This window comes from Primulina tabacum, chromosome 6 (assembly GCF_025594145.1).
Source record: "Primulina tabacum isolate GXHZ01 chromosome 6, ASM2559414v2, whole genome shotgun sequence".
Lineage (NCBI taxonomy): Eukaryota > Viridiplantae > Streptophyta > Magnoliopsida > Lamiales > Gesneriaceae > Primulina > Primulina tabacum.
The window spans coordinates 106469-127266 of record NC_134555.1 but is presented as its reverse complement, the minus strand read 5'-3'; the positions used below and the strand labels follow the sequence as shown (position 1 = coordinate 127266).

Below are 20798 nucleotides of genomic sequence, written 5' to 3'. Positions count from 1 at the left end.
TCTGGTTCATTTGGTTGGAAAGGAATACAAGAATTTTTGAAGAGAAGTTGGACTCAGTCGACGAAGTCTCGGAAAAAATAAAATTCAGAGTTGCGAGTTGGTCGATGACAGTGCCAGAATATAAACATCTTTGTATCTCAGATTTAGTTAGGGATTGGAAATTTGTATGGTCATGATTATGGCGTTGTAGTTTTGGTTTTATTTACTTTTTACAGTGCGGATTTCTTATCCGCTTAATGTAATCGCTATTTACCAATCTATAAAATTTGTTTCCTATCGAAAAAAAAAGAGAAGTAAAAAGCGAAGCAAAACCATTACGAAGTAAATAAAAAACTGTGTAGCTTATCAGTCAAAATCCGTAGTTGGTCATGCGAAAAGAAGACTTCAAACAAGTTTGTAGCCATGGAGAAGTGGCTTTGGATTGCTTAAGAAAAAGGAAAGAAAATCCAAATACCTACTACAAAATGTAATAAGATAAATAAATGTTCTAATCAATAGGTTTGGTCCTGAGTTCACTTTGTCCAAGTTGTCCACAATATAACGATTTTGCAATTTCAGGTAGGGAAGGGAGTGAGGGTTATAATTCCTTTGTCACCTTCCCTTTTTGGCTTCGAGCCACAAAAAAGCATCCTAGTAAACTCAACATCGCTCTAATAACTGCTTTCTACCTGCAAAAGTCTTTCCTATAAGAATGGGAACTATGGCAAACGAAGAAATTTATTTCAAACAACACAGAGAAGGAATAAGACTATCCTGGAAAAAGAAAATACTAAAATTACAGAATGAGCTCTGTCACATGAATAATTTTGAGATTTATTTAATTTTTTATATAACATCACCACATGCAGATTTGAAAAGCTCCCAATTCACCGTGATCAGAACAAAAGAGCAAGTGATTGGAAGAATTAGTGATGCTAGGTGTCACACTAGGGCAGTGTAATGGTGATCCGGGCAAATAACCTAGAGAGTAGAACTTTTAAGAATATTTTGACCATATGATTCACCATACCTTCATAACTGCGAATCTTTCAGGTTTCACTTCAAAGTTAGCAATCCGTTGAATGACGGTATCCAGTAAGATCTTCAGTTTATGATTGTATCCAACCACAGTGACCTATGAAGGGAAGGAATTATGATGGATAAAAACAATAAGTTCCAGGCTTCCAGCAGAAGTTGCACAGATGATGGTTAACTTGATATGGTATAGGGAATCAAATAATTTGTAAAAAAGAGCCCATAGGAATAACTGGCACAGTGATCATAATACAAATCCAATAATTCAAAAAACTTGACCAGAACATCACTCATTTAGGAAATGACATCATGTTGTACTAAAACTTTGAATCATATTGTTTATACACTAGACAGTTTGAACTTGTCATGGGCCTTGTACGCAATAATACACTACAACAAGATGAAAAGTTCAAGCCCAATGAATTACTTTGGTGTCATCTTTTATTAAGAAATAGGATTTGCTGTTATCTTATCTTTTGTTTTGTTATTACAACTTACCATTTTGTTATAGTATATTATTGTGTATAAGGCCCATGTCAGAACTCAATACAGTTTAGTGTATCCATGAATTGAATGGGTAAAATAAAGAACGACAGACTATCCTAGAGGTTAGTCTTTACAAATTCCTCCGTCAATAAGAATAATACTCAATGAGTGGAAGGTGCCACCAATAGCATGCAGTAAAATATAGAAAAAAAAAAGCACCTGAAAGCCATGTTCCGTGTTGTTAACTCCATAATAAAGACCGGCCACCTGTGCATCATATGCTGACACAAGCCAGAAAAACAAAACATTGGCTTCATGATTTTGGACTTGACACGAGGGAAGATGTCAAAGGGAGAACTAGCATACAATGCATGAAGAAATACAGTATGCATTTGGGTCTCTTAAAGTCACAAGCAGTTTAATGAATTAAGGTCGCGCCCATTTCATTCTCAGCAATCAGAAACTTACCATATTCATTTAGGTAGTCCATCAACAAACGTGTAAATATTTCCGTAAGGACTTCTGATTCAGGGGAACTTCCAGAAAAGGGACAGTTGAAATCAATCTTGAGGTATGCCTTAGGAGTGGCAAATGCTGTATCTGGCTTGTACCACAACCTTGAGTGTGTTGTTTCCCTCAAAAGAACTGGCAACTTTATCTGTTACAGTGATCGGATCAACCAGGAACATAAAAAATTCAGTGTAAATGCCAAATAACTCAAGAATCTCTTAATGTCATCTTGTGAAGCTATACGTTAACATACCTGCTCAGAGAAAGTTTTAAGTGACAAGTCCGTTGGAATAAATATATTAGGGCAAGGCAGATAAAGATTTTCTTTAGGAGCTCTGTTAATCCATAGCTGCAAATCAAAACAGATGGAACACCTCAAGTGAAACACACTACAAAGATAGAAGAAAAGAATGCTTCATAACATAAACAAATACCAACCTCCACAGTCGATCCAGTCAATCGCTCCACGGTATATGCAGTTCCATACCAAGGCTCTATTGAATCTGTGAATCCTTCAAACTTTGTCGACTCCCAAAATATTCTATATGAATAAATCACGGTTAAAGTAAAAAACAGATAAATGATCCATCATAAATTCAAAGCAAGAGAACATTGAAAATTACATATTTTATCACAATGAGACATCAAAATATATTTGAACATGCAAGATTCCAAGCTTCTAGTCCAAGCAGAGGGATGGCGCAGAGGAAAGCTTTTGTTTATGATTTGAAAATGTATACAATTGGAACGCTCGTCAAATCTTTCCTTTTATTCCTACTCTCTTCCTTTTTTGTTACCTGTGGTCACTCCTCAACACGGGATGGAATAGAGTCTGAGATGATACTGTATTCAGTCGAGATAGAATAGATTCATTGGTACCACATGCATTTTATTACAGAAGTTAAAAGTAACAAAGTTCCACAAAACAATATTGATGCAGCTTATAAACAACTATATGAACTGGCAAATAACTAGAAAATTCACCTAACGTTATATGGGCTGAGCTCCTTCAATGCTGACTGAATAATATCCGGATTGAACTTTGACGGTAAAGAAGATCCGACCAACCAATCTTTTGAAGGATAAAACTGATATATTTTTTAAAAGGTTGACATGGAAAGGTAAACATTTGGATGAGAGAGAGAGAAAGAATTCAGAGCTGCATTAATATAGCGAATTTCTAATATCAAACCCCATAGTTTCATAATCTTTTCATGCATAGTAGAAAAGGGATTATTATCAAGTATCATGATAAGGTTTTGTTTATCACAAAAAAAATTCTTCATAAATTGTTGCCCCTTCAATCATACATATCTATATATATAACAAAAATATTTTTCTAGTTATTAATTAGAATCTAATGTCTTAAATACTTTCCAAAAATAAATAAATGGTTTATCGCAAAATATTGGCAATTAACTGTGCAAGCATATATAAAGATGATTTGAGCTACCTGCATGTTAAATGCAACATTAACCACATAATCTATAGGACGGATCTTGTCCTGATAATGGAAGGCAGTCTCACAAATGGCTGCAAGCTTCATTAACAAGTTATAATGGAAGATGTTAGAATTTCGGACAAACAATGTAAGAAGAACATGCTTACCAAATCGGTATGGAGGTAGTAGCATTTTAAAAAATGGAGACCTCAAATACCTTAAGAAAACTACTACTTTCATGCAAGGATACCCACGCTCTAGTAAATAAAAGAGAATAGCAAGACATATCATGATCATATTTCATAACCGAATATTGTATGCCACACCAAAATAATGAAATTTCTCAGTGTAAGCTAATGGTTTAATTTGGAATCGGCTCTTACAAAAGATATTATTTCATGTAAACCCAAACAAATATCTTTTAAATACAAAGAAAAGGAAATTTAACTATCTATCAAGTTTGCTAATAAAGGAGCAGTGTACAGGTACGTCAGAAGGAATGAGATGGTCAACAGGAACATTGACCACATTCCCTGAATGTAGTTAACTAAATGTGCTCCCATGGCCGTATGGGACAAATTTTTTATATGTATGATAGCTTTCCTTTTAACAACACCAGTCAAGAAACAAACTAATGACTTTGCTTCAAAAGGACCATAGAAACTATGATTATCAGATTTGGGATCTGTTCCGCATAAATTGATTGGCGATGGATATTTTTCATAACTTCACAGTTCATGATTCAAGCAAAGTGATAATTCAGATGTCAATTCAAGCAATACAGAAAACCATGTTTTTCAGCACTGTTTTGACTGAGTGCATCATGAGCTTATAAGGAAAAACATAACACATCGGTGGTAATGTAGAAAGAAGACAGTTTAATGAAGAAGTAAAAGAAATCATCAGTGTTACCTCATCAAATATCCACTTGCAGGGTTCAGACCGCTGCAAGAGATGAATATACTCGAGTAATAGAGCCACGATATCCTCAAAATGCTCTAAGATAACATAAAATTTTGAAAAATGCACAATGGTAAGAAGAATAAAAACGCATACCCAAACCTTAAAAAAAGCATAATTCTATCCATCTGAAAGCAAAAGGATAAAAAAATGAGAAGAAAATAACATCACTTACTGTGGCCAGCGTCAGTCAAATCAATAACCACTTTGAAAAAAGAGAAGTCATAAGTCCAATCTGATTCACCGGCAGATAAACTTGTAACCCAGCCTGCACAAATCATGGATGAAATAACTGTAGCCTCTGAAAACAAAGAATTCATTATTTTTCCACTATATGACGCCACACCAAGAACAGCGATTCTCCTGAACTATGTAATCCATCACATTGGGCTGTTAATTCATTTTCTATTTTTCATCCTATCATCTAAAGAACATGTCGATTAATGTTGTGTTTTTTGTGATGCCATAATGGGAAAGAAACATCATATTCATTTGCATTTTCCATCAAATTATGCATAAAAATATAAGACATTGTATACCTGTTCATGGAAAAAGAAACATTGTATTCATGTGCATTTTCCATCAAATTATGCAGAAAATGTAAGACAATGTATACAACTAGAAAAGCATCCAAAGGCAGTAGAGATGAATAACAACATCAGAGTCGGTTAAAATTTATACTATATAGCACGGACACCTTAAAAACAATTCTGAAGTATTGGACATGGATACGACACGCACGCGGATGTGGCAAAATCCGTGTTGCCGTATCCTTATCGATACGATACCCGTACCCGTGTCCATTCAACATAGAATTTAGGTTATCTGAAACTGAACTAAGAATTCAACATAATGCAGAACAGTGGCACATTAAGGTAAGGGAAGTTCCATATAATTATCGTCAACAATTTCATGAAAATATACATTTCAAAATTGGACTTAATTGCTAAATATTCATGATTTTACTGTTGGTGGTAAAAAAGCCAATCCAACTCCAGAATACTGTTCAAAGAGCCAAGTCCTCTAACGGCTATAAATTAGACAATAGCATGGCATCTCCTTCATTTTACAGCTACATATATAGCTAAGCACATCAAGACATGAAACAGGTTTCCAAAAATTAATTTTGAAACCAGAAAGTAGGCAAGCAGTGGAATTGAGGACTCTGCATAGTAAGAAAGTTCAACACCCACCCAACTTTTTCAGCGCGTAAAACAAAGATCCTTCTCCTTCATGGCCAATCAAATGACCCAGATACCTGCTCGGCCCTTCCTTGTAATGACGAATTCCAGGAGTCAATGGCCATACAAATCTCAACTTGTGGCCTTGTTTAATTGGGACAGCTTTGACAATAATCTATTAAAAATATTCAGATTGAGGGAACCAACATCAGTATCTTACTTCCACTTTCTTAAAACTTTTTTCATATCAATAGTGAAATGAAGCAGCTAAAATGTGTTTTGCACCATAATAACTCCTTAATCTAACTCAAAGCATATGAGAGAAGATTTATTACCTGAAGATTTTCTGAATCACAAGGCTGACCAGTAAAATTGACACAACCTAAATCTGTATTTCGTATTTTCTCAAACTTGTTCTTCACCAGGCTTTCAGATTTATCAAGGTCATCTGATATTCATATTAATAAGTTGTAATCATATAACACCAAGGTCAATAACATCTGTAATAGATCCTAATCATTACCTTTAGCATATATTACCAGATGCATGCGATTGGCTGAATAATTTTCGTTATAAAATTGGAGAAGCTCCTGCCTGGTATCCAACCCTCTCTCTTTTGGTCGGACCTCCAATGTATCCCAGTTCCCTATCAACACACAAAGGATTCACAGAGTAGATAAGGGAACAACATTTCGGAACAAACCAATGCATCTCATTTTACAACCAACAGACATATTCCCAACATATCATGGATCACCAACACAAAATTGTACAAGTCATTCTATATGAGAAAATAACCCAGTACAATTAGGTTTTTAACAAAACGTGTAATCAAGAATTCATAAGCTCTAACTCCCATTAGAATGTGAAAAAAAACACTAAATCATGCGTAATCATTGTCCTCTATTTCGACATTTGAATGGATCATGTTTACCTCACAGACACCAAGGTTATCTGTTAAAAACTCAACCACTGGGTACCAAACTTATGAGAGACAAGTACCAGCTACTTTTAATAGTAATGTCATTTTTGTAGTGAGTTACGAGAAGATTGAAGAATATTATTAATTGAAAAAAACACCACCATTTTTTAATGTCTATCAGAGAAGCCCAAGATCACGTGCGAGGGAGCGGCTAGTTTGTCAAGCGTGGGATAAGGAAATAAAATGAGGGGTGAGGGCTGTAGTGAGGCATACCAGAATTTTTTCATGTAAGGACTAGCTTAGCTGGAGCAAGAGGGAAAAATTCCTCTCGAATGGAGTGAGGAGAGCATATTTCTCTGTCTTTTCTATAATGTCAAATTTATCAATCAATATAAACACAATTTTCCTTCTCTTGATTCATAGTTCTTGCTTCAGTGTTTCCTCTAATTGGGTTATCATTTGTGGCTGTATCAATTGGTCCGACCTCTTGACTCAAAAATATGAGGGCAAGCGACATGGCTATTACTAAGAAAGATGTGAGATGGGAGGCAAGGGAGAATATAGTGATGTGCAAGGAGGAGGGAGATCAAACCTTCGAAGAGAAATTGGAATTTGTGCTACAAACTCTGTGGGAGCTGAAGACGATGTTGAGAAAGCAAACCAAGCCTGCTGCAAGGAGCTTCAATGGAGTTTTCCAGATTGTCGGCAAAGATGAGACCCTCAACAATATTAAAAAATATGTCAACAACTTTGAAGAAGAAACCACCAGTTATGATGAAAATAAGTGGAAATGAAGAGGAAACCATCAGCTCTATAGAAGAAGCGAATATCAAAACCCAAAGTAAAAATAACGGGGAATTAGAATTGAAGAAGAGATGCACAACAAACACCCAGGGTGGAATTATGGAGTTCGTGAAATGAAGCATAAGCGGAAGGAACGTTTTGCCTAATTGTGAAGGCAATACCAGAGAAGAAGACCTAGCCATGGGCGTGATGAGAAGAAGCATGCTATCGGGCGATTGGCTTTTCCTGAGATCTATGTAGCAATGATACTCCTAAGTTTTTTTACCGGTACACGTGTCGGTTACGGCAAAATAGGGCACAAAAAGATCATTGAAGGGTAGGAGGAAATTACAGGAATCTGAGGGGATGGGATCTCCGACGAGAGGTGGCCAGTGGGCCGCCGACAGTTGGTCGTGGTGGTGGTGGCACCATTAGCAACACAACTTCAAAGTATTCCGAGCATTAGAGAGTGAGGACAAGGGTAGATGAAAGGGCAAAATGGCTAGGTCAAGTGGGTTTTCATGTGTTGGGCTTGGATGGCTCTTTCAACCAGCCATGTAACTGGTATGTCCAATGATCCCTAACAATTAGCATCGTTGTAGTTTATCAGACTGACATAAGCGAAGATGAGGAAGGAATGGTCAAGCGTCAACATTGCATAGATCCCTCAGTCGACGAATTACGGGGTTAAAGGAACAAGTGTAGGACCGAGTGCTTATCACTTTACCAAAAACTATAGCTGGTGATAATGGTGCAACTCAAATTTTTTAAACCGCACAGCAGCTCAAGCACCACGGTTAAATCGCTCTACCAAGTATGGACAATTATTGCACCCAACAATCTCCCTCCCAATAATTACACTCCTTGCAATTAATGGGAATCGAACACGTGACCTTGGCTCTGATACTCATTGTAGGACTGAGTGCTTACCGCTTTACCAAAAGTTATAGCTGATGGTAATAGTACAACTCAAATATTTTAAACTGCACAGCAGCTCAAGCACCACTGTTCAATCTCTCTACCAAGCAGGGACAATTATTGCATCCAACAACAAGGATTGTTGGTTCAATTTGATATGGCTATACTTTCACTCAGTAGAAGCAAAGGACAACATATTTACTAGAATTTCAATTAGTTACTTCGACGGGGGAATTACGGGGGTTTGGAGTTCGAATAGTTATTTATTTTCTTTGAAGAGTATTTGGAGAGTTGTGTTGATGAATACTTTACTTATGAGTTTACGAAGGCTGGAAAAGAAGCTCGTGTTGTTGGGGTAAGAATCGTAATGGGTTATTAGGGCAGTGGTTATGGTGTTGCTAACCAAAAATTAACAGCAATGGTGAAGGTTCATCGGGATCGTGGTTCCATAGAATATTCTTGCAAACTATTCTTTAGCAGTTTGGTTTTTTTTTCTCTATAGTTATAGTGATTAATTGGTCCTATACATATTCCTCCTTGGCTCGCATTTTACCATTTCTTGATTGTGGTATCCTAAGTTGAAACTGGAGGTCAAGTTGTTGATGAGATCATGGCTTATGCTGAATTGCTGATCAAGAATTAGTTTTAAACTTAAATATTGGGATCAAAGATGTGGGATCCCCGAGTGGTAGGGGTCACTGATAATCTGATTGGGGAGTTTTCGGTATCAATTGAAATCCGCTGTAATGATCACATAAACTGGTGGTTCTCAGCCATTTCCGGGCCGGTAAAGCCCAGAGACAGGGAGCTATTTTGGGATGAATTAGCTGGCCTAAATTCAATTTGTGGGGATAAGTGGTGCCTCGAAGGGGACTTTAATGTCGTAAGAAATTCGGGAGAAAAAATGAATAGTCTATCAAACACCACGAGCCTGAACTGTTTTGACTGTTTGATAGAACAGTTGGAGCTCCACGACCCACCATTGTTGAATGCCAAGTACACGTGGTCAAATTTTAGGGGCAGACCCGATTTGTTGTCGCTTAGACAGATTTCTCATTTCAAGAGGTTGGAAGGACATATTCTCCACATTTAGACAAACGGTGTTACCCAGAATTACATCGGACCATTGTCCTCTCTTGCTAGATACCGCTAAGTTGAGATGGGGGCCCGCGCCGTTCAGATTTGAGAATGCTTGGTTGTCCCATCACAAATTTAAAGATATGGTTCGGACTTGGTGGAATAACGGGGGTATTCAGGGGTGGGAAGGTTATAAATTCATGAGAAAATTGAAAGAAATCAAAATTGAAATTTCCAAATGTAATAGAGAAGTGTTTGGAGACGTGGGAGTCAGACTTAAAGAACTAACCAGTAAGATTATGGAGCTGGATGAGCTAGAGGTCGGTGGTACTTGGTCGGAATTACTCAATGAGGAAAGAAGGAAAGCAAGGTATGAGTTGGAAAAGGTATCATTTTCAAAATTCCAAAGAGCAAGTCAAAAAGCCAAAGTAACATGGCTCAAGGAAGAGGATCAGAATTCAAAATTCTTTCACTCCATACTCAATAACAGAAGGAATAGAGCATTGATAGACAGAGTAGAGTTGAAGGATGGAAAGATGGTTACCGAGGAGAGTCTCATTGAAGAAAAAATTATTAACTTCTACACAAACTTGTATAGGAAAGCAGGACGGTGTAGGCGGGGATTTTGACGGGGTAGGGGGGGACCTTAACGGGTTGGATTGGAGTCCCCTACAAAGTATTGATGCAGAGGAGTTGGAGAATCCATTTGAGGAGGAAGAGATCAAAAAGGCGGTGATGGACAGTGATGTATCCAAAGCCCCAGGGCCGGGTGGTTTCACAATGGCTTTCTATCAGAAAAATTGGGACACAAGTAAAATCGGATCTAGTAAGGGTGTTTGCTGAATTTTTTGAAGATGGGATTGTCAATGGAATCACAAACGAAACCTACATATGTCTCATTCCAAAGAAAAAGGAAGTGAGCAAGATCAATGATTTCAGACCTATTAGTTTGATTACGAATTTGTATAAGATATTGGCTAAAGTCTTGGCAAGTAGATTGAAGAAAGTCTTGAGCAATACCATTGCGGAGAATCAGTGTGCTTTTGTTGAAGGCCGACAAATCCTGGATTGTTGCCTTATTGCAAATGAAATTATGGAAGAATATCGACGGAAGAATAAGAAAGGATGGGTACTCAAAGTTGACTTGGAAAAGGCATACGACAACGTCGATTGGAGATTTCTAGATTTTGTGTTGAGTAAGAAGGGATTTGGTGAGAGATGGAAGAGGTGGATTAGGGGGTGTGTTTCAAATGTTTTTTTCTCAATCTTTATCTATGGAAGGCCGCGTGGGAAAATAAGGGGGGAGAGAGGATTAAGACAAGGTGATCCATTATCATCTTTTCTTTTTAACATTGTCGTCGATGGATTGGGGCGGATGGTAGACAAGGCCAGGGAAGTGAATGAAATAAGAGGTCTTGAAGTAGGGAAAGAAAAGATTGAAATATCGCATATTCAATTTGCGGATGATACATTGTTTTTCGCAAAATCAAAGAGACACGTCTTTGCAATAGTCGATATACTCAAATTGTTTGGTACCAATTCGGGGCTGACAATAAATCTGGAAAAAAGTGTCGTCATGGGCTTGAATTTTTCAGAAGAGGAACTCGATGAAATGGCTTCAACAATCGGATGCAAGAAAGAAATGTGGCCGATCAAGTATCTTGGGGTACCTTTGGGTGGTAATCCCACACACTTGGAATTTTGGGAACCCGAGATATCTAAAATGTCAAATAAGTTAGCAAGTTGGAAAAAGTCATTTTTATCGAGGGGGGCCGACTCACTTTGATAAAGGCCGTGTTAAGGGCAATACCATCTTACTTCATGTCTCTCTTTAAGGTGCCGGTTCGGGGGGCTAGAAGAATGGAAAAATTGATGAGAGATTTTTTGTGGGATGGTGCAGAATGGGAGAAAAATTGTCATGTTGTCGGGTAGGAGCAGGTAAGCAAACCGATGGACAGAGGAGGATTGGGAGTGAGGAACATTTGCCTCAGGAACAAGGCTCTTCTTGGTAAGTGATGGTGGAGATGTTCGGTGGAAAGGGAGACGATGTGGAAAAAAGTAATCAAGAGCATATATGGTCTTCAGGGTAACGGGTGGGATATGGGGTTGGTGGGGAAGCGACCTTCAGAAGCCCTTGGAAATGTATCTCTCGCTCTTACCCGGCTTTTCATCAACTCATAAGAACGGTACCCAAACAAGGTAATATCATTCGTTTTTGGGAAGATGTTTGGGAGGGGGATTTTTCGTTCAAAGACCGTTTTCCATCCTTGTTTCAGATATGCATTTCAACTAATAAACCTATTCGTAACTTCGTAGATTTTGTCGACAGCAGTGACAACAAGTCTTTCAGTTGGGATGTGAGGTTTAGAAGAGATTTGAACGACGTTGAGTTACTTGAGTCACTTCTTTTTTAGGAGTAATAGAGTCTAGGATTGAGGATTTTAGAGTTTGGGAGGGAAATAATTCCGGTTTGTTCTCTGTTAGATCTTTTTACAAATCCTTCTTTCCATTATCAAATTTCCCATTATTTTCATATTTTTAATAATATCTGGAAAGTACACGTCCCACAAAAGGTTCAAATTTTCTCATGGATCGTGGCCCTGGGGAAATTACCGACATGTGAATCAGTGCAAAGAAGATGGCCTAACTGCGTATTAAGCCTGCATTGGTGTTGTCTATGCCAAAAGCAAGAGGAAAATCAAGATTATTTACTCCTACGTTGCTCCTTCTCCGGTGCTATTTGAATGAAAGCCTTAAAAGAGCTGGGATTCTAATGGGCATTTCCAAGGAAGGCTCAAGATCTATTCATTATTGAACCAGGGTGTCACAGTGGGAGAAAGTCATCCCGAGTCCGATATGTGATAGTCCATTGCACATTTTGGTCAATATGGTTGGAAAGAAATCACAGAATATTTGAAGATGTGTCGGAGTCTGCAGAACAAGTTTGAGAGAAGATAAAGCTCAGAGTTGCCAACTGCTTGACGCAATTGCCAGAGTACAATCACCTATGTATATCAGACGTAGTTAGGGACTGGAAATTTTTATGGTCATGAAACCAAGTGATGGTGTCATAGAGTAGTGCTTTAAGGATTTATCTTGTAATACTCTTGCGGATTACTCATCCACCTGTGCTGTAACATTATCCAATATTATAATAAAGTTGGTTTACTATCAAAAAAAATATTGGGGTCAACAATTATACGTGTATGGGGAAGAGGAAAGGGATTCCTTTTTGTTTGTCAGTGTAAGAAATGGCCTCGAAGCTAACAAGAAATGGGGCAACAAATAGACAAAATGGGAAAAAAAGGCTAGAAGAATGGCGGATGGGGAATTAAATTGATAAAGTAGTTGGTGTGTGGGGCCAGGGGCAAAGGACCTGATTCTTGTTGATGTTGAACATGGAACCATGCAAGATATGGAGATTGTGGAGTTGTAGTATTCCTCTAACAGCTTTATTTTCTTGAAAACACGTGTTACGGACCCAATAGTTGAAGGCCCAAATAGTGAGAATGAAAAGCCCATAATTAAAATGCCTACACTAGGAAAAACATAAGTGGATTGGTCGGGAACTAAAAAGGTGGGAAGGGGAAGTTTGTAGGCAGTTATCGTTTTTTACTTCTTGTGTGAAACTAGCGTTGCTAGAGTTAGACTATATTAGTATTTGTATTTCATCGTGTTTGTAATGTTCATTCCAATTCCTATGTGTTATATAAATACGGCAATGATTTTCTTTTGTTAAAATTGTGTCTAGAAACAAGCAAACCTAACAATACGTTTCGAGAAGAATAAGGCTCTTGAATTTGAATTAAAATTGCACATTTATACTATGATTAAATCATGAGCTCGTGAGTACCTCTTGATTTTCTATATCTTGGTACTATGTACTACAACCTTGGTTTTGAGTAAGTTATCTTTGGCTATGATGTTGGATGGAACGATGATGAATTCATAGAAGATCAAGTTTCAAGTCTCAACCTTGAGGACAAGGCTGATTTTCAATAGGGCGATATTGTTACCGTAAAAATAGTATTAAGCCCATCTATGAGGGTGGTGGTTAGAAGTGGAAATAGGGTAAGGTTTTGGGAGGATAGGTGGTGGGGGTTTCTTCCTTTTAAGGATTTTTATCCTATTTTATTCCAACTTTAATCGGTTCATAATGACACTATTCCTAATTTTGTCCAGATGAAGGAATATTCCTCTGCTTCTTCTATATCTTGGGACCTGCATCAGTGGAGATATTTGAGGGATGTAAAGTGAACGAACTGAGTTCTTCGTTAGGAACTTTAGAGTGTCAGATTGGTTGAGGGAGTTGAAGATACTGGAGTTTGGGATGGAGATCCTTAAGGAGTTTTCTCGGTCAAATCATCATGTGATGAGTCTTTCTTTCCAATTATGGATTTTCCTTTATTTCCGTTATTTAATGTCATTTGGAAAAGTCCAATCCCATCAGAGTTTCAAGTATTATCGTGGATTGCAGTGCTGGGTAAGTTGCACCATAGTTATTAAAAGCATGCGTCTGGCTGCGCCTATCAAGCACAACCATTGCGTCTGAGTTATTAACACTTGAAACAAGCGCGCTTAAAGCATTCACCTCTGCCTAGGCATGAGGCATCCGAGAGGTGCAGAAGCATGCGCTTTAAAGAAGTAGACTGATATTTTTTAGGTAAATAAAAATTAATTCAAGCCCAACAAATTTTGAAGCCCAATTAGCGATGTTCATGGCTATTTAATGATACAAAAATCCTATTGTCGCTCATTTATGCAAGAATTTTTTATTAGAAAGTTCAGAAGTCATCTACGCAAACTTTTACTGTAATCTTCACTCGATAAAGTGTGCGTTTCGCCTTGCGTCTCAGGCTCCAGGGTACCCTAGCGCTTTAGTGGCGCCTAAATAACTATGAACTGCCTACTTTTGAGATGATGCAAAAGAAATGGCCTTCGTGTGCTCTGTGTCCTAAATGTTGTGCTTTCTGCTAAGGATATTCGAGAATTCTGGGTATTAAACGGGTTGAATTTTGTAAATATAAAAGTCGATTATAAGTCAATACAGTATAGACCAAGTGAAATCACACCTCTAGATTCTTTGTCTCATTGATTTAAAAGTGTTGTGTGCTTGAATTAGTTTTGTTTATGAGTAATCACGAAATTTACTTTAATTATCTAAATAGAGGTTGACTATTTTAACTAAGGTAGTTAATATAGTATTAAATTACACTCCCTATGGGAACGATATCTATACTCAACCGAGTACTAAATCTTGACACCGTACACTTACGGGTAGCAAATATTGCAACACAGATCTTGGACGCGACCTGGGTAAGAGGAGTAGAACTTTTTTGACAGAAATAATACGCTGTATTTGTTGTGATTGCAGCGGAATAGACGGACTTTTAATAATTTAGAAGATTCGGCTGAAGATGTTTGGGAAAAGATTAAGATTCATTAATCTAGTTGGATAGGGAAGCATGCAGATTTTAACAACTCGATTTCAGAGCTAGTGAGAAATTGGAGTTTTATTTGTGTTTGAGTTGTCAAGAATTTTTCAGTCTTTGTAATTTGTGTTTCTGTTTAATGAATATATTCTAGTTTCCTATCAAATATATATGTGTGTGTGTGTGTGCGCGTTTTAAGAGAGATTTAAATGAGGTAGAATTAGATGAATTCAGTAATCTTTCAGGGGTATTAGACACGGTTAGGTTGGAGCGCGGCACTGATGATTTTAGAGTTTGGATGGGGGGCTCTTCCGGGTCTTTTTATGTTCGGTCTTTCTATGATTCTTTCTTCCCGGGTTCAATTTTCCCTTTATTCCCGTATTACTATAATATTTGGAAGATACCGGTCCCGCACAAGGTTCAAGTCTTCTCGTGGATAGTGGCTTTGGGGAAACTGCCCACTTGCGATTCATTGCAAATAAGGTGGTCTAGTTGTGCATTATGCCCTCAATGGTGTAGTTTATGCCGGAAACATGAGGAGAATCAAGACCACCTTTTGTTGCATTGTTCTTTCATGACTGGAATTTGGAGAAAAGTACTACAAGAGCTGGGTTTCGACTAGACCTTTCCAAGAAAAGCCCGGGACTTGTTTCTCATGGAGACAGTATTCCACACGGGGAAAAGGAACAAGAGCTTTTGGTATCTGGTAGTTCATGGCTTTTTTTGGTCGATACGGTTGGAAAGGAACAACACAATATTCAAAGATTCAGCAGAGTCTTTGGACGAAGATCAAATTCAGGGTTGCGACTTGGACCACGAAATTGCCGGAATTTAACCACTTATTTATTTCTGATTTGATTAGGGATTGGAAGTTTGTATGCTGCTGATATTAGTTTAGAACTGTTTTTTTTTCATTATGTAAACATGATTTGTGGATTACTCTCCTTTGTAATCCGGCCTACTATTTTAATAAATTTTAGTTTCATATCAAAAAAACTAAGTTAACCAATAGTTAACCGAGTTATAGATAACAAGTTTTCATCAACGAGATGAGAAAATGCAGATGATCTTCAGAACTCTCATTATATTTGAAGGATGAATCGTAACAACATTAATCAAAACAATGAAATGTTTAAAGGATAACATAGCATCGAGCATGAGAAGGAAATGATACTTGTCAACCTGTGCTGAATTTGTGGTATGGATGATCTTTAACACTTAAATGTTTCTGGAGCTGCACAGACAAACAACTCAAAAGGATTAATTGTAATCCCTACAGATGATTTCTGATGGCGAAGATAGGTAAATATATGCTCACAATAAATAAGATACTTCGCAGCGCTTGTGTTTTCAGACTTAATTTATAAAGAAAATTTAAATTTACATTTGATTTGAGTTGCAGTTCCACTAGCTTAAAGTCTAAAGCATTTAATTCAACATTCAATTTGCAGAATATCAACAAAAAGAATAATGAAGTCAACTTAAAAAGGCTAGATCAGTAATACTTTCTTACAAGACAAAGGCAACCTTGTAAGGCTCGAGATTTATTAGTCTTCATTGATGTGATATTCGGAAGATATGACTATGCATGACATGTAATGAGAGGCACTAAATGAGATTATGAAGTGTTGCTTGAAGAAAGAGACCGCACCCGCGCTACGAACAAGACCGCACCCGCGGTTGATGGGCAGAAAGTTGGCCATTTTTACAGTAGGGTCACCGCACCCGCGGTCCAGAAGCAGCGCACCCGCGGTGCATGGACAGAAAGTTGAATAGAATTACAGTAGCAACACCGCACCCGCGGTCCCAGAGGTAGCGCACCCGCGGTGCTGCTACAGCAGGGTGAGCGCACCCGCGGGGTAAACCAGAGCGCCCCCGCGGTCGATGGCTCTGCATTTTGGATAGGGCTGCCGAGAACAGACCGCACCTGCGGTCAAGAAGCCATCGCACCTGCGGTCAAGAAGCCATCGCACCCGCGGTGAAACGTGGTTATGGAAAAATAATGACACTTGCCCTTAGCCATGCAATATGAGGTGTTGTCTCCTTCATCCCTTTCATTCAGAAACACGAACCCAGAAGGAACTCCATGAAAGCTTCAAAGTTCTTCCTCTCGATAATAGAGGTTGTGCAACACCTAGCCATCCAAACTTAAATCCGAGCTTAGATTCGCGTTCGTCTTGACAAGAGCTTCGAAAGGGTATATACTTTATTACTTTCAGCATGTTTGATATTAAGATGTTGGAGGAATCTATATATGCTTGATATTATCTGTTGTCGAAATGAAGGAGCACATATATTTGGTATCGGATTGAAAAACGAATAGAATATGCGATTAGTGTGAAATTCCAGCATATATGTATATGAGAATATACAGATTTTCAGTCTTATGGGTGATGGTGATCAAGAATTATGACTTGTTGATATTACAGATGACATTTGAGTTGCCGGTATACCGATAAGACGTCGTTATGCTACAAAAATGTACCGAGATAGAATATTACTACGTACATGTATTGAATTGAGTTGAAGATTGATAGAATGATACTCAACATTATTATTTCAGAATCGATAGATGTTTATGATGAGGATTATGAGCTGTGTTATTATATCTGGATGTTGAGATTGACGGGGTTATTAAGACTGTTTTATTATGCCGTCGAAACATCAGTAGATTGATATTGATCAGATTCAGTAATGATTTCGATTGTATCGTGATATTATTGATATGAATTAGATTGTACCTTGTTCAGATATGGATCAGATTATATACCGATTTGAGTATTGATCAGAACACGTCTTGAATTGAGTTATATACTGATATGGTATTTATATGATTGTCATTATCAGATTTGGATATGGACAGATTGGAATACAAGACTTCGTCTTCATCAGACCGAGAAGAGAAATGTATAATTCATGTGAATTCGGGAGATACGACTCGAATCAGACTTGGTTGGAGTTTCCCTAAATCACATACTGGATTTATTAATTATATTTGATTATGATTATGTCTTGTTTATAGATTTATATTCAAGCATTTGATATAGGAGAGTCATTGACAGACTTGCCAAACTAGACGTTCGGTGATATCGACGCTTCGGATCAGATTCAATCCGATTGTAGACATTCGATACAGACAGGACCGAAGTCTAGGAATAAGACGTACAGTTACCCCGATTGGGAGGGTAGGTGACAGACAGTGACGTCTTATTCACACCGGGATCCCTAGAGTTAGAGTCGAGTCGAGTCAAGATATGAATTGAATTGAGTTGCATGCTTATTTTATTTTGATTCCAGAGATTATGGAATCCATTGTTACTGCATGCTTATTTTGATTTGGTTTCCTAGACTATGAAACCTATTGTTATGAATTTTATGCATGATAATATGCTTTATGATTTATATTGTGTATATGCATGTATACATGTTTTATACTGGGATTTATTCTCACCGGAGTATCCGTCTGTTGTCTTGTTTTGTATGTGTGCATGACAACAGGTGGGACAAGATCGGGGTCAAGAAGATGATGAGAGATCGAGATTAGAGTGGTAATTCCGGACTTGGATGTAGACTTGGTTTAATACTTGAAATTTAGTAGTTAAACCTTATATTAGTTTGAACTAGAAGCATGTTGTACAAGATTTGTATTACTATACTGGTTTGTATAATAGATTGATTCCATTACCTTCCGCATTTTAAAGAAAACATTTTTAGACCATGTTTATCGTAATTGATAATTAAATCCCAAAGATGATTAAGAAGATGATTAGCGTCCGGGTCCCCACAAACCTCCTGATTATGCCCAGAAAAAAATTTGCAATAAAATAAAGCACAAGGTATCCTTCCCGGAAAATCTTCTCCATCAGAAGAATGTTCTGATTGCCTCTCAAATAAGAATGATAAACCTCGATATTTTCCCTTTGGCAGTTATCTAAGAAATTAGAACCATAATGGAGAAAAGAAACTCTACATCTACAGAGGGAAAGAAGCACGAGAATTCAAGTAATAAAGTGGTTATAGGGGATGATAAATAGACAAGTTTACACACACATTAAAAAAATACATAATTGATGGGAACCGGAGTCTGTTTTAAACCATAAAGGGTTACCTCTTTAAACTAACAAGTAAACAGAGAATCAAAACACATAAAAAAAAGGTGCATTTTTTTCCACTTTAATAAAGGAGAAAGAAAACGCTTTTGGCTTTCATCCTTAAGTTTTTAAAACTTATAGAACAGAAAGAATAGTTTCCTTATGTAAGCATGTGGAAGGAAAGAACCTGGTTCATCCTCCAAACATCAGATAGCAAATTCTTTTGATTCTCTGAAGAAGGAAAAAAAAAAAAAAAAAGAGTGAGGGGGTCAATAAGATGCAAAGAAAATTATGCACTAGCTGCAAGACAAAATTCTAACCAGAATCGACAGCTTTTATTTCCCTTGTGGTAGCATCAGCTGACATCAGTGGTTTGATGAAAAACTGACTAAATCTGAAAAAGAAGTCACAATTACCCTTACTCTAAGAAAAAAATGAAACTAAAAACAGCCAAAAGACTTCATGGATATAAAGTTTTACCGATCCAAGGCTTCTTCAAAACAGTCAGGATTAACATCAAAGTAGTAGTTGGTGTGCTCAGATGATGTAAACGCATTTGTGCTACCTCCATGCTAAAAAAAAAGACATGAATAGCGTAGAAACAAATTATTTTTGGACTAAAAATACTTAAAAGATCATCTCTCTGGTGCATCAGGTATCAAAAGCAAATTCATGGTTTACTGCCAGAGAAAAAAATGACAATAATTTAATCTTGAGGATATACAAAGAAAAGTTAATCAAGTACCTCACTGATGTATTTAGAGTAACTATCCTCCTCTGGATACTTTTCACTTGCATAAAAAAGCATATGCTCTGAGCCATATTATATCAAAAAAAAGTTATCATAAACACATAATGGAATAATATAATCATAAGTGTTTCATAGTCCAAAGAATGCAAAATAATAATGTTATGTTAACTGGAAAATGTGCTTCTCTGAGCATGAACGTTCAAAAGATGAAGAAAAAACCACAAAAAAACATTTCTTACTAACTGAATGCAAGTGTAACCTGACTCTTTAGATGCCATTACCATCCTAAATGCTTCAAATTACAACAAAGAGACTGAATAAAACAGAAAGACTTGTACTCGACTGGAGACACTGAGTTAAATTAAAATATAACATATTCATGATGCTTCGAACTAACAAACAAAATAGGCACAAGGTTCTCTCCCTATTTTCTCTAGAAATACCTCTCTTTTCTCCAAAGATTTCCCGCATCCCACAAATCTGTTATGTTTCTTAACAATGTTTCACATAAGCCAAAAAGAAGATTGATAATGTTTTACTAATTAGTTTTCTCATAAAAATAAATAAAGGTTTCTCATGATTTGCGGCATTTGCCTTCTCTTTTGATTATTGAAATCGACAAATGCAGCCGGGAAACTCAAATAATCATCCTTCACAAGCCAGAGAATATCATTCAATCTTTATTACCCAGAAAATGGGCCAGGCCTTCGAGTCCTTCGGGATCACTGAAAGAACCAACACGAACGTCCATCGACGCAGCGCACTGCACCCAAATCAGACCAAAAGATCATAATTTTAAATTTTAAAATTTTGAACAGAGGAATTGATTGGTTTCAATAATATGAAGTAAAACCCAGATAAATTCAACCAAAGAATTAACAAAAACTCAATTAAATTTCCGCAAATATAACAAAACCCAGATAAATTCAACCAAATAATTAAACAGAAAAAACAATTGGGATTTCACAAAATAGAAAAAATAACAGACAAATTTTAAGTCAGAAAAGAACATACTTTATCGGTTTCTGTGTCGCTAATGAGAAGAACTTCAAGATTATTCTGCAGAACTATTCTTCTATACTCCCTTCCGTCATTCCGCGGCTTAATTATCTCTGCTTCCTCTTCTATTACCGCTCCCATCGCCACCATTTTTTCTGTTTTTCACAATGAGAGCGTCTATGTGAAAGATTGACTTTCTAGGAAATACTTGAACGGGATGCTGTATTTTGACG

General features: G+C 37.2%; 1 protein-coding gene across 1 annotated transcript in view; it reads right to left on the bottom strand.

The window, feature by feature from the left end:
* LOC142548388 (insulin-degrading enzyme-like 1, peroxisomal) overlaps positions 1–20798 on the bottom strand; it is a 37863-nt gene extending 17065 nt beyond the window's left edge. Inside the window, exons 1-19 of the mRNA XM_075656679.1 lie at positions 20581–20798; positions 20254–20329; positions 19561–19628; positions 19296–19387; positions 19136–19209; positions 19003–19046; positions 15907–15958; positions 6116–6238; positions 5928–6040; positions 5605–5767; positions 4587–4679; positions 4364–4449; positions 3464–3550; positions 2995–3098; positions 2449–2551; positions 2264–2359; positions 1969–2158; positions 1720–1781; positions 1010–1114 (exon numbers count right to left, since the gene is read on the bottom strand). Coding sequence (XP_075512794.1) covers positions 1010–1114; positions 1720–1781; positions 1969–2158; positions 2264–2359; positions 2449–2551; positions 2995–3098; positions 3464–3550; positions 4364–4449; positions 4587–4679; positions 5605–5767; positions 5928–6040; positions 6116–6238; positions 15907–15958; positions 19003–19046; positions 19136–19209; positions 19296–19387; positions 19561–19628; positions 20254–20329; positions 20581–20715 — 1866 coding nt within the window. The 5' untranslated portion in view covers positions 20716–20798. The remainder of the gene's footprint in view (positions 1–1009; positions 1115–1719; positions 1782–1968; positions 2159–2263; positions 2360–2448; positions 2552–2994; positions 3099–3463; positions 3551–4363; positions 4450–4586; positions 4680–5604; positions 5768–5927; positions 6041–6115; positions 6239–15906; positions 15959–19002; positions 19047–19135; positions 19210–19295; positions 19388–19560; positions 19629–20253; positions 20330–20580) is intronic.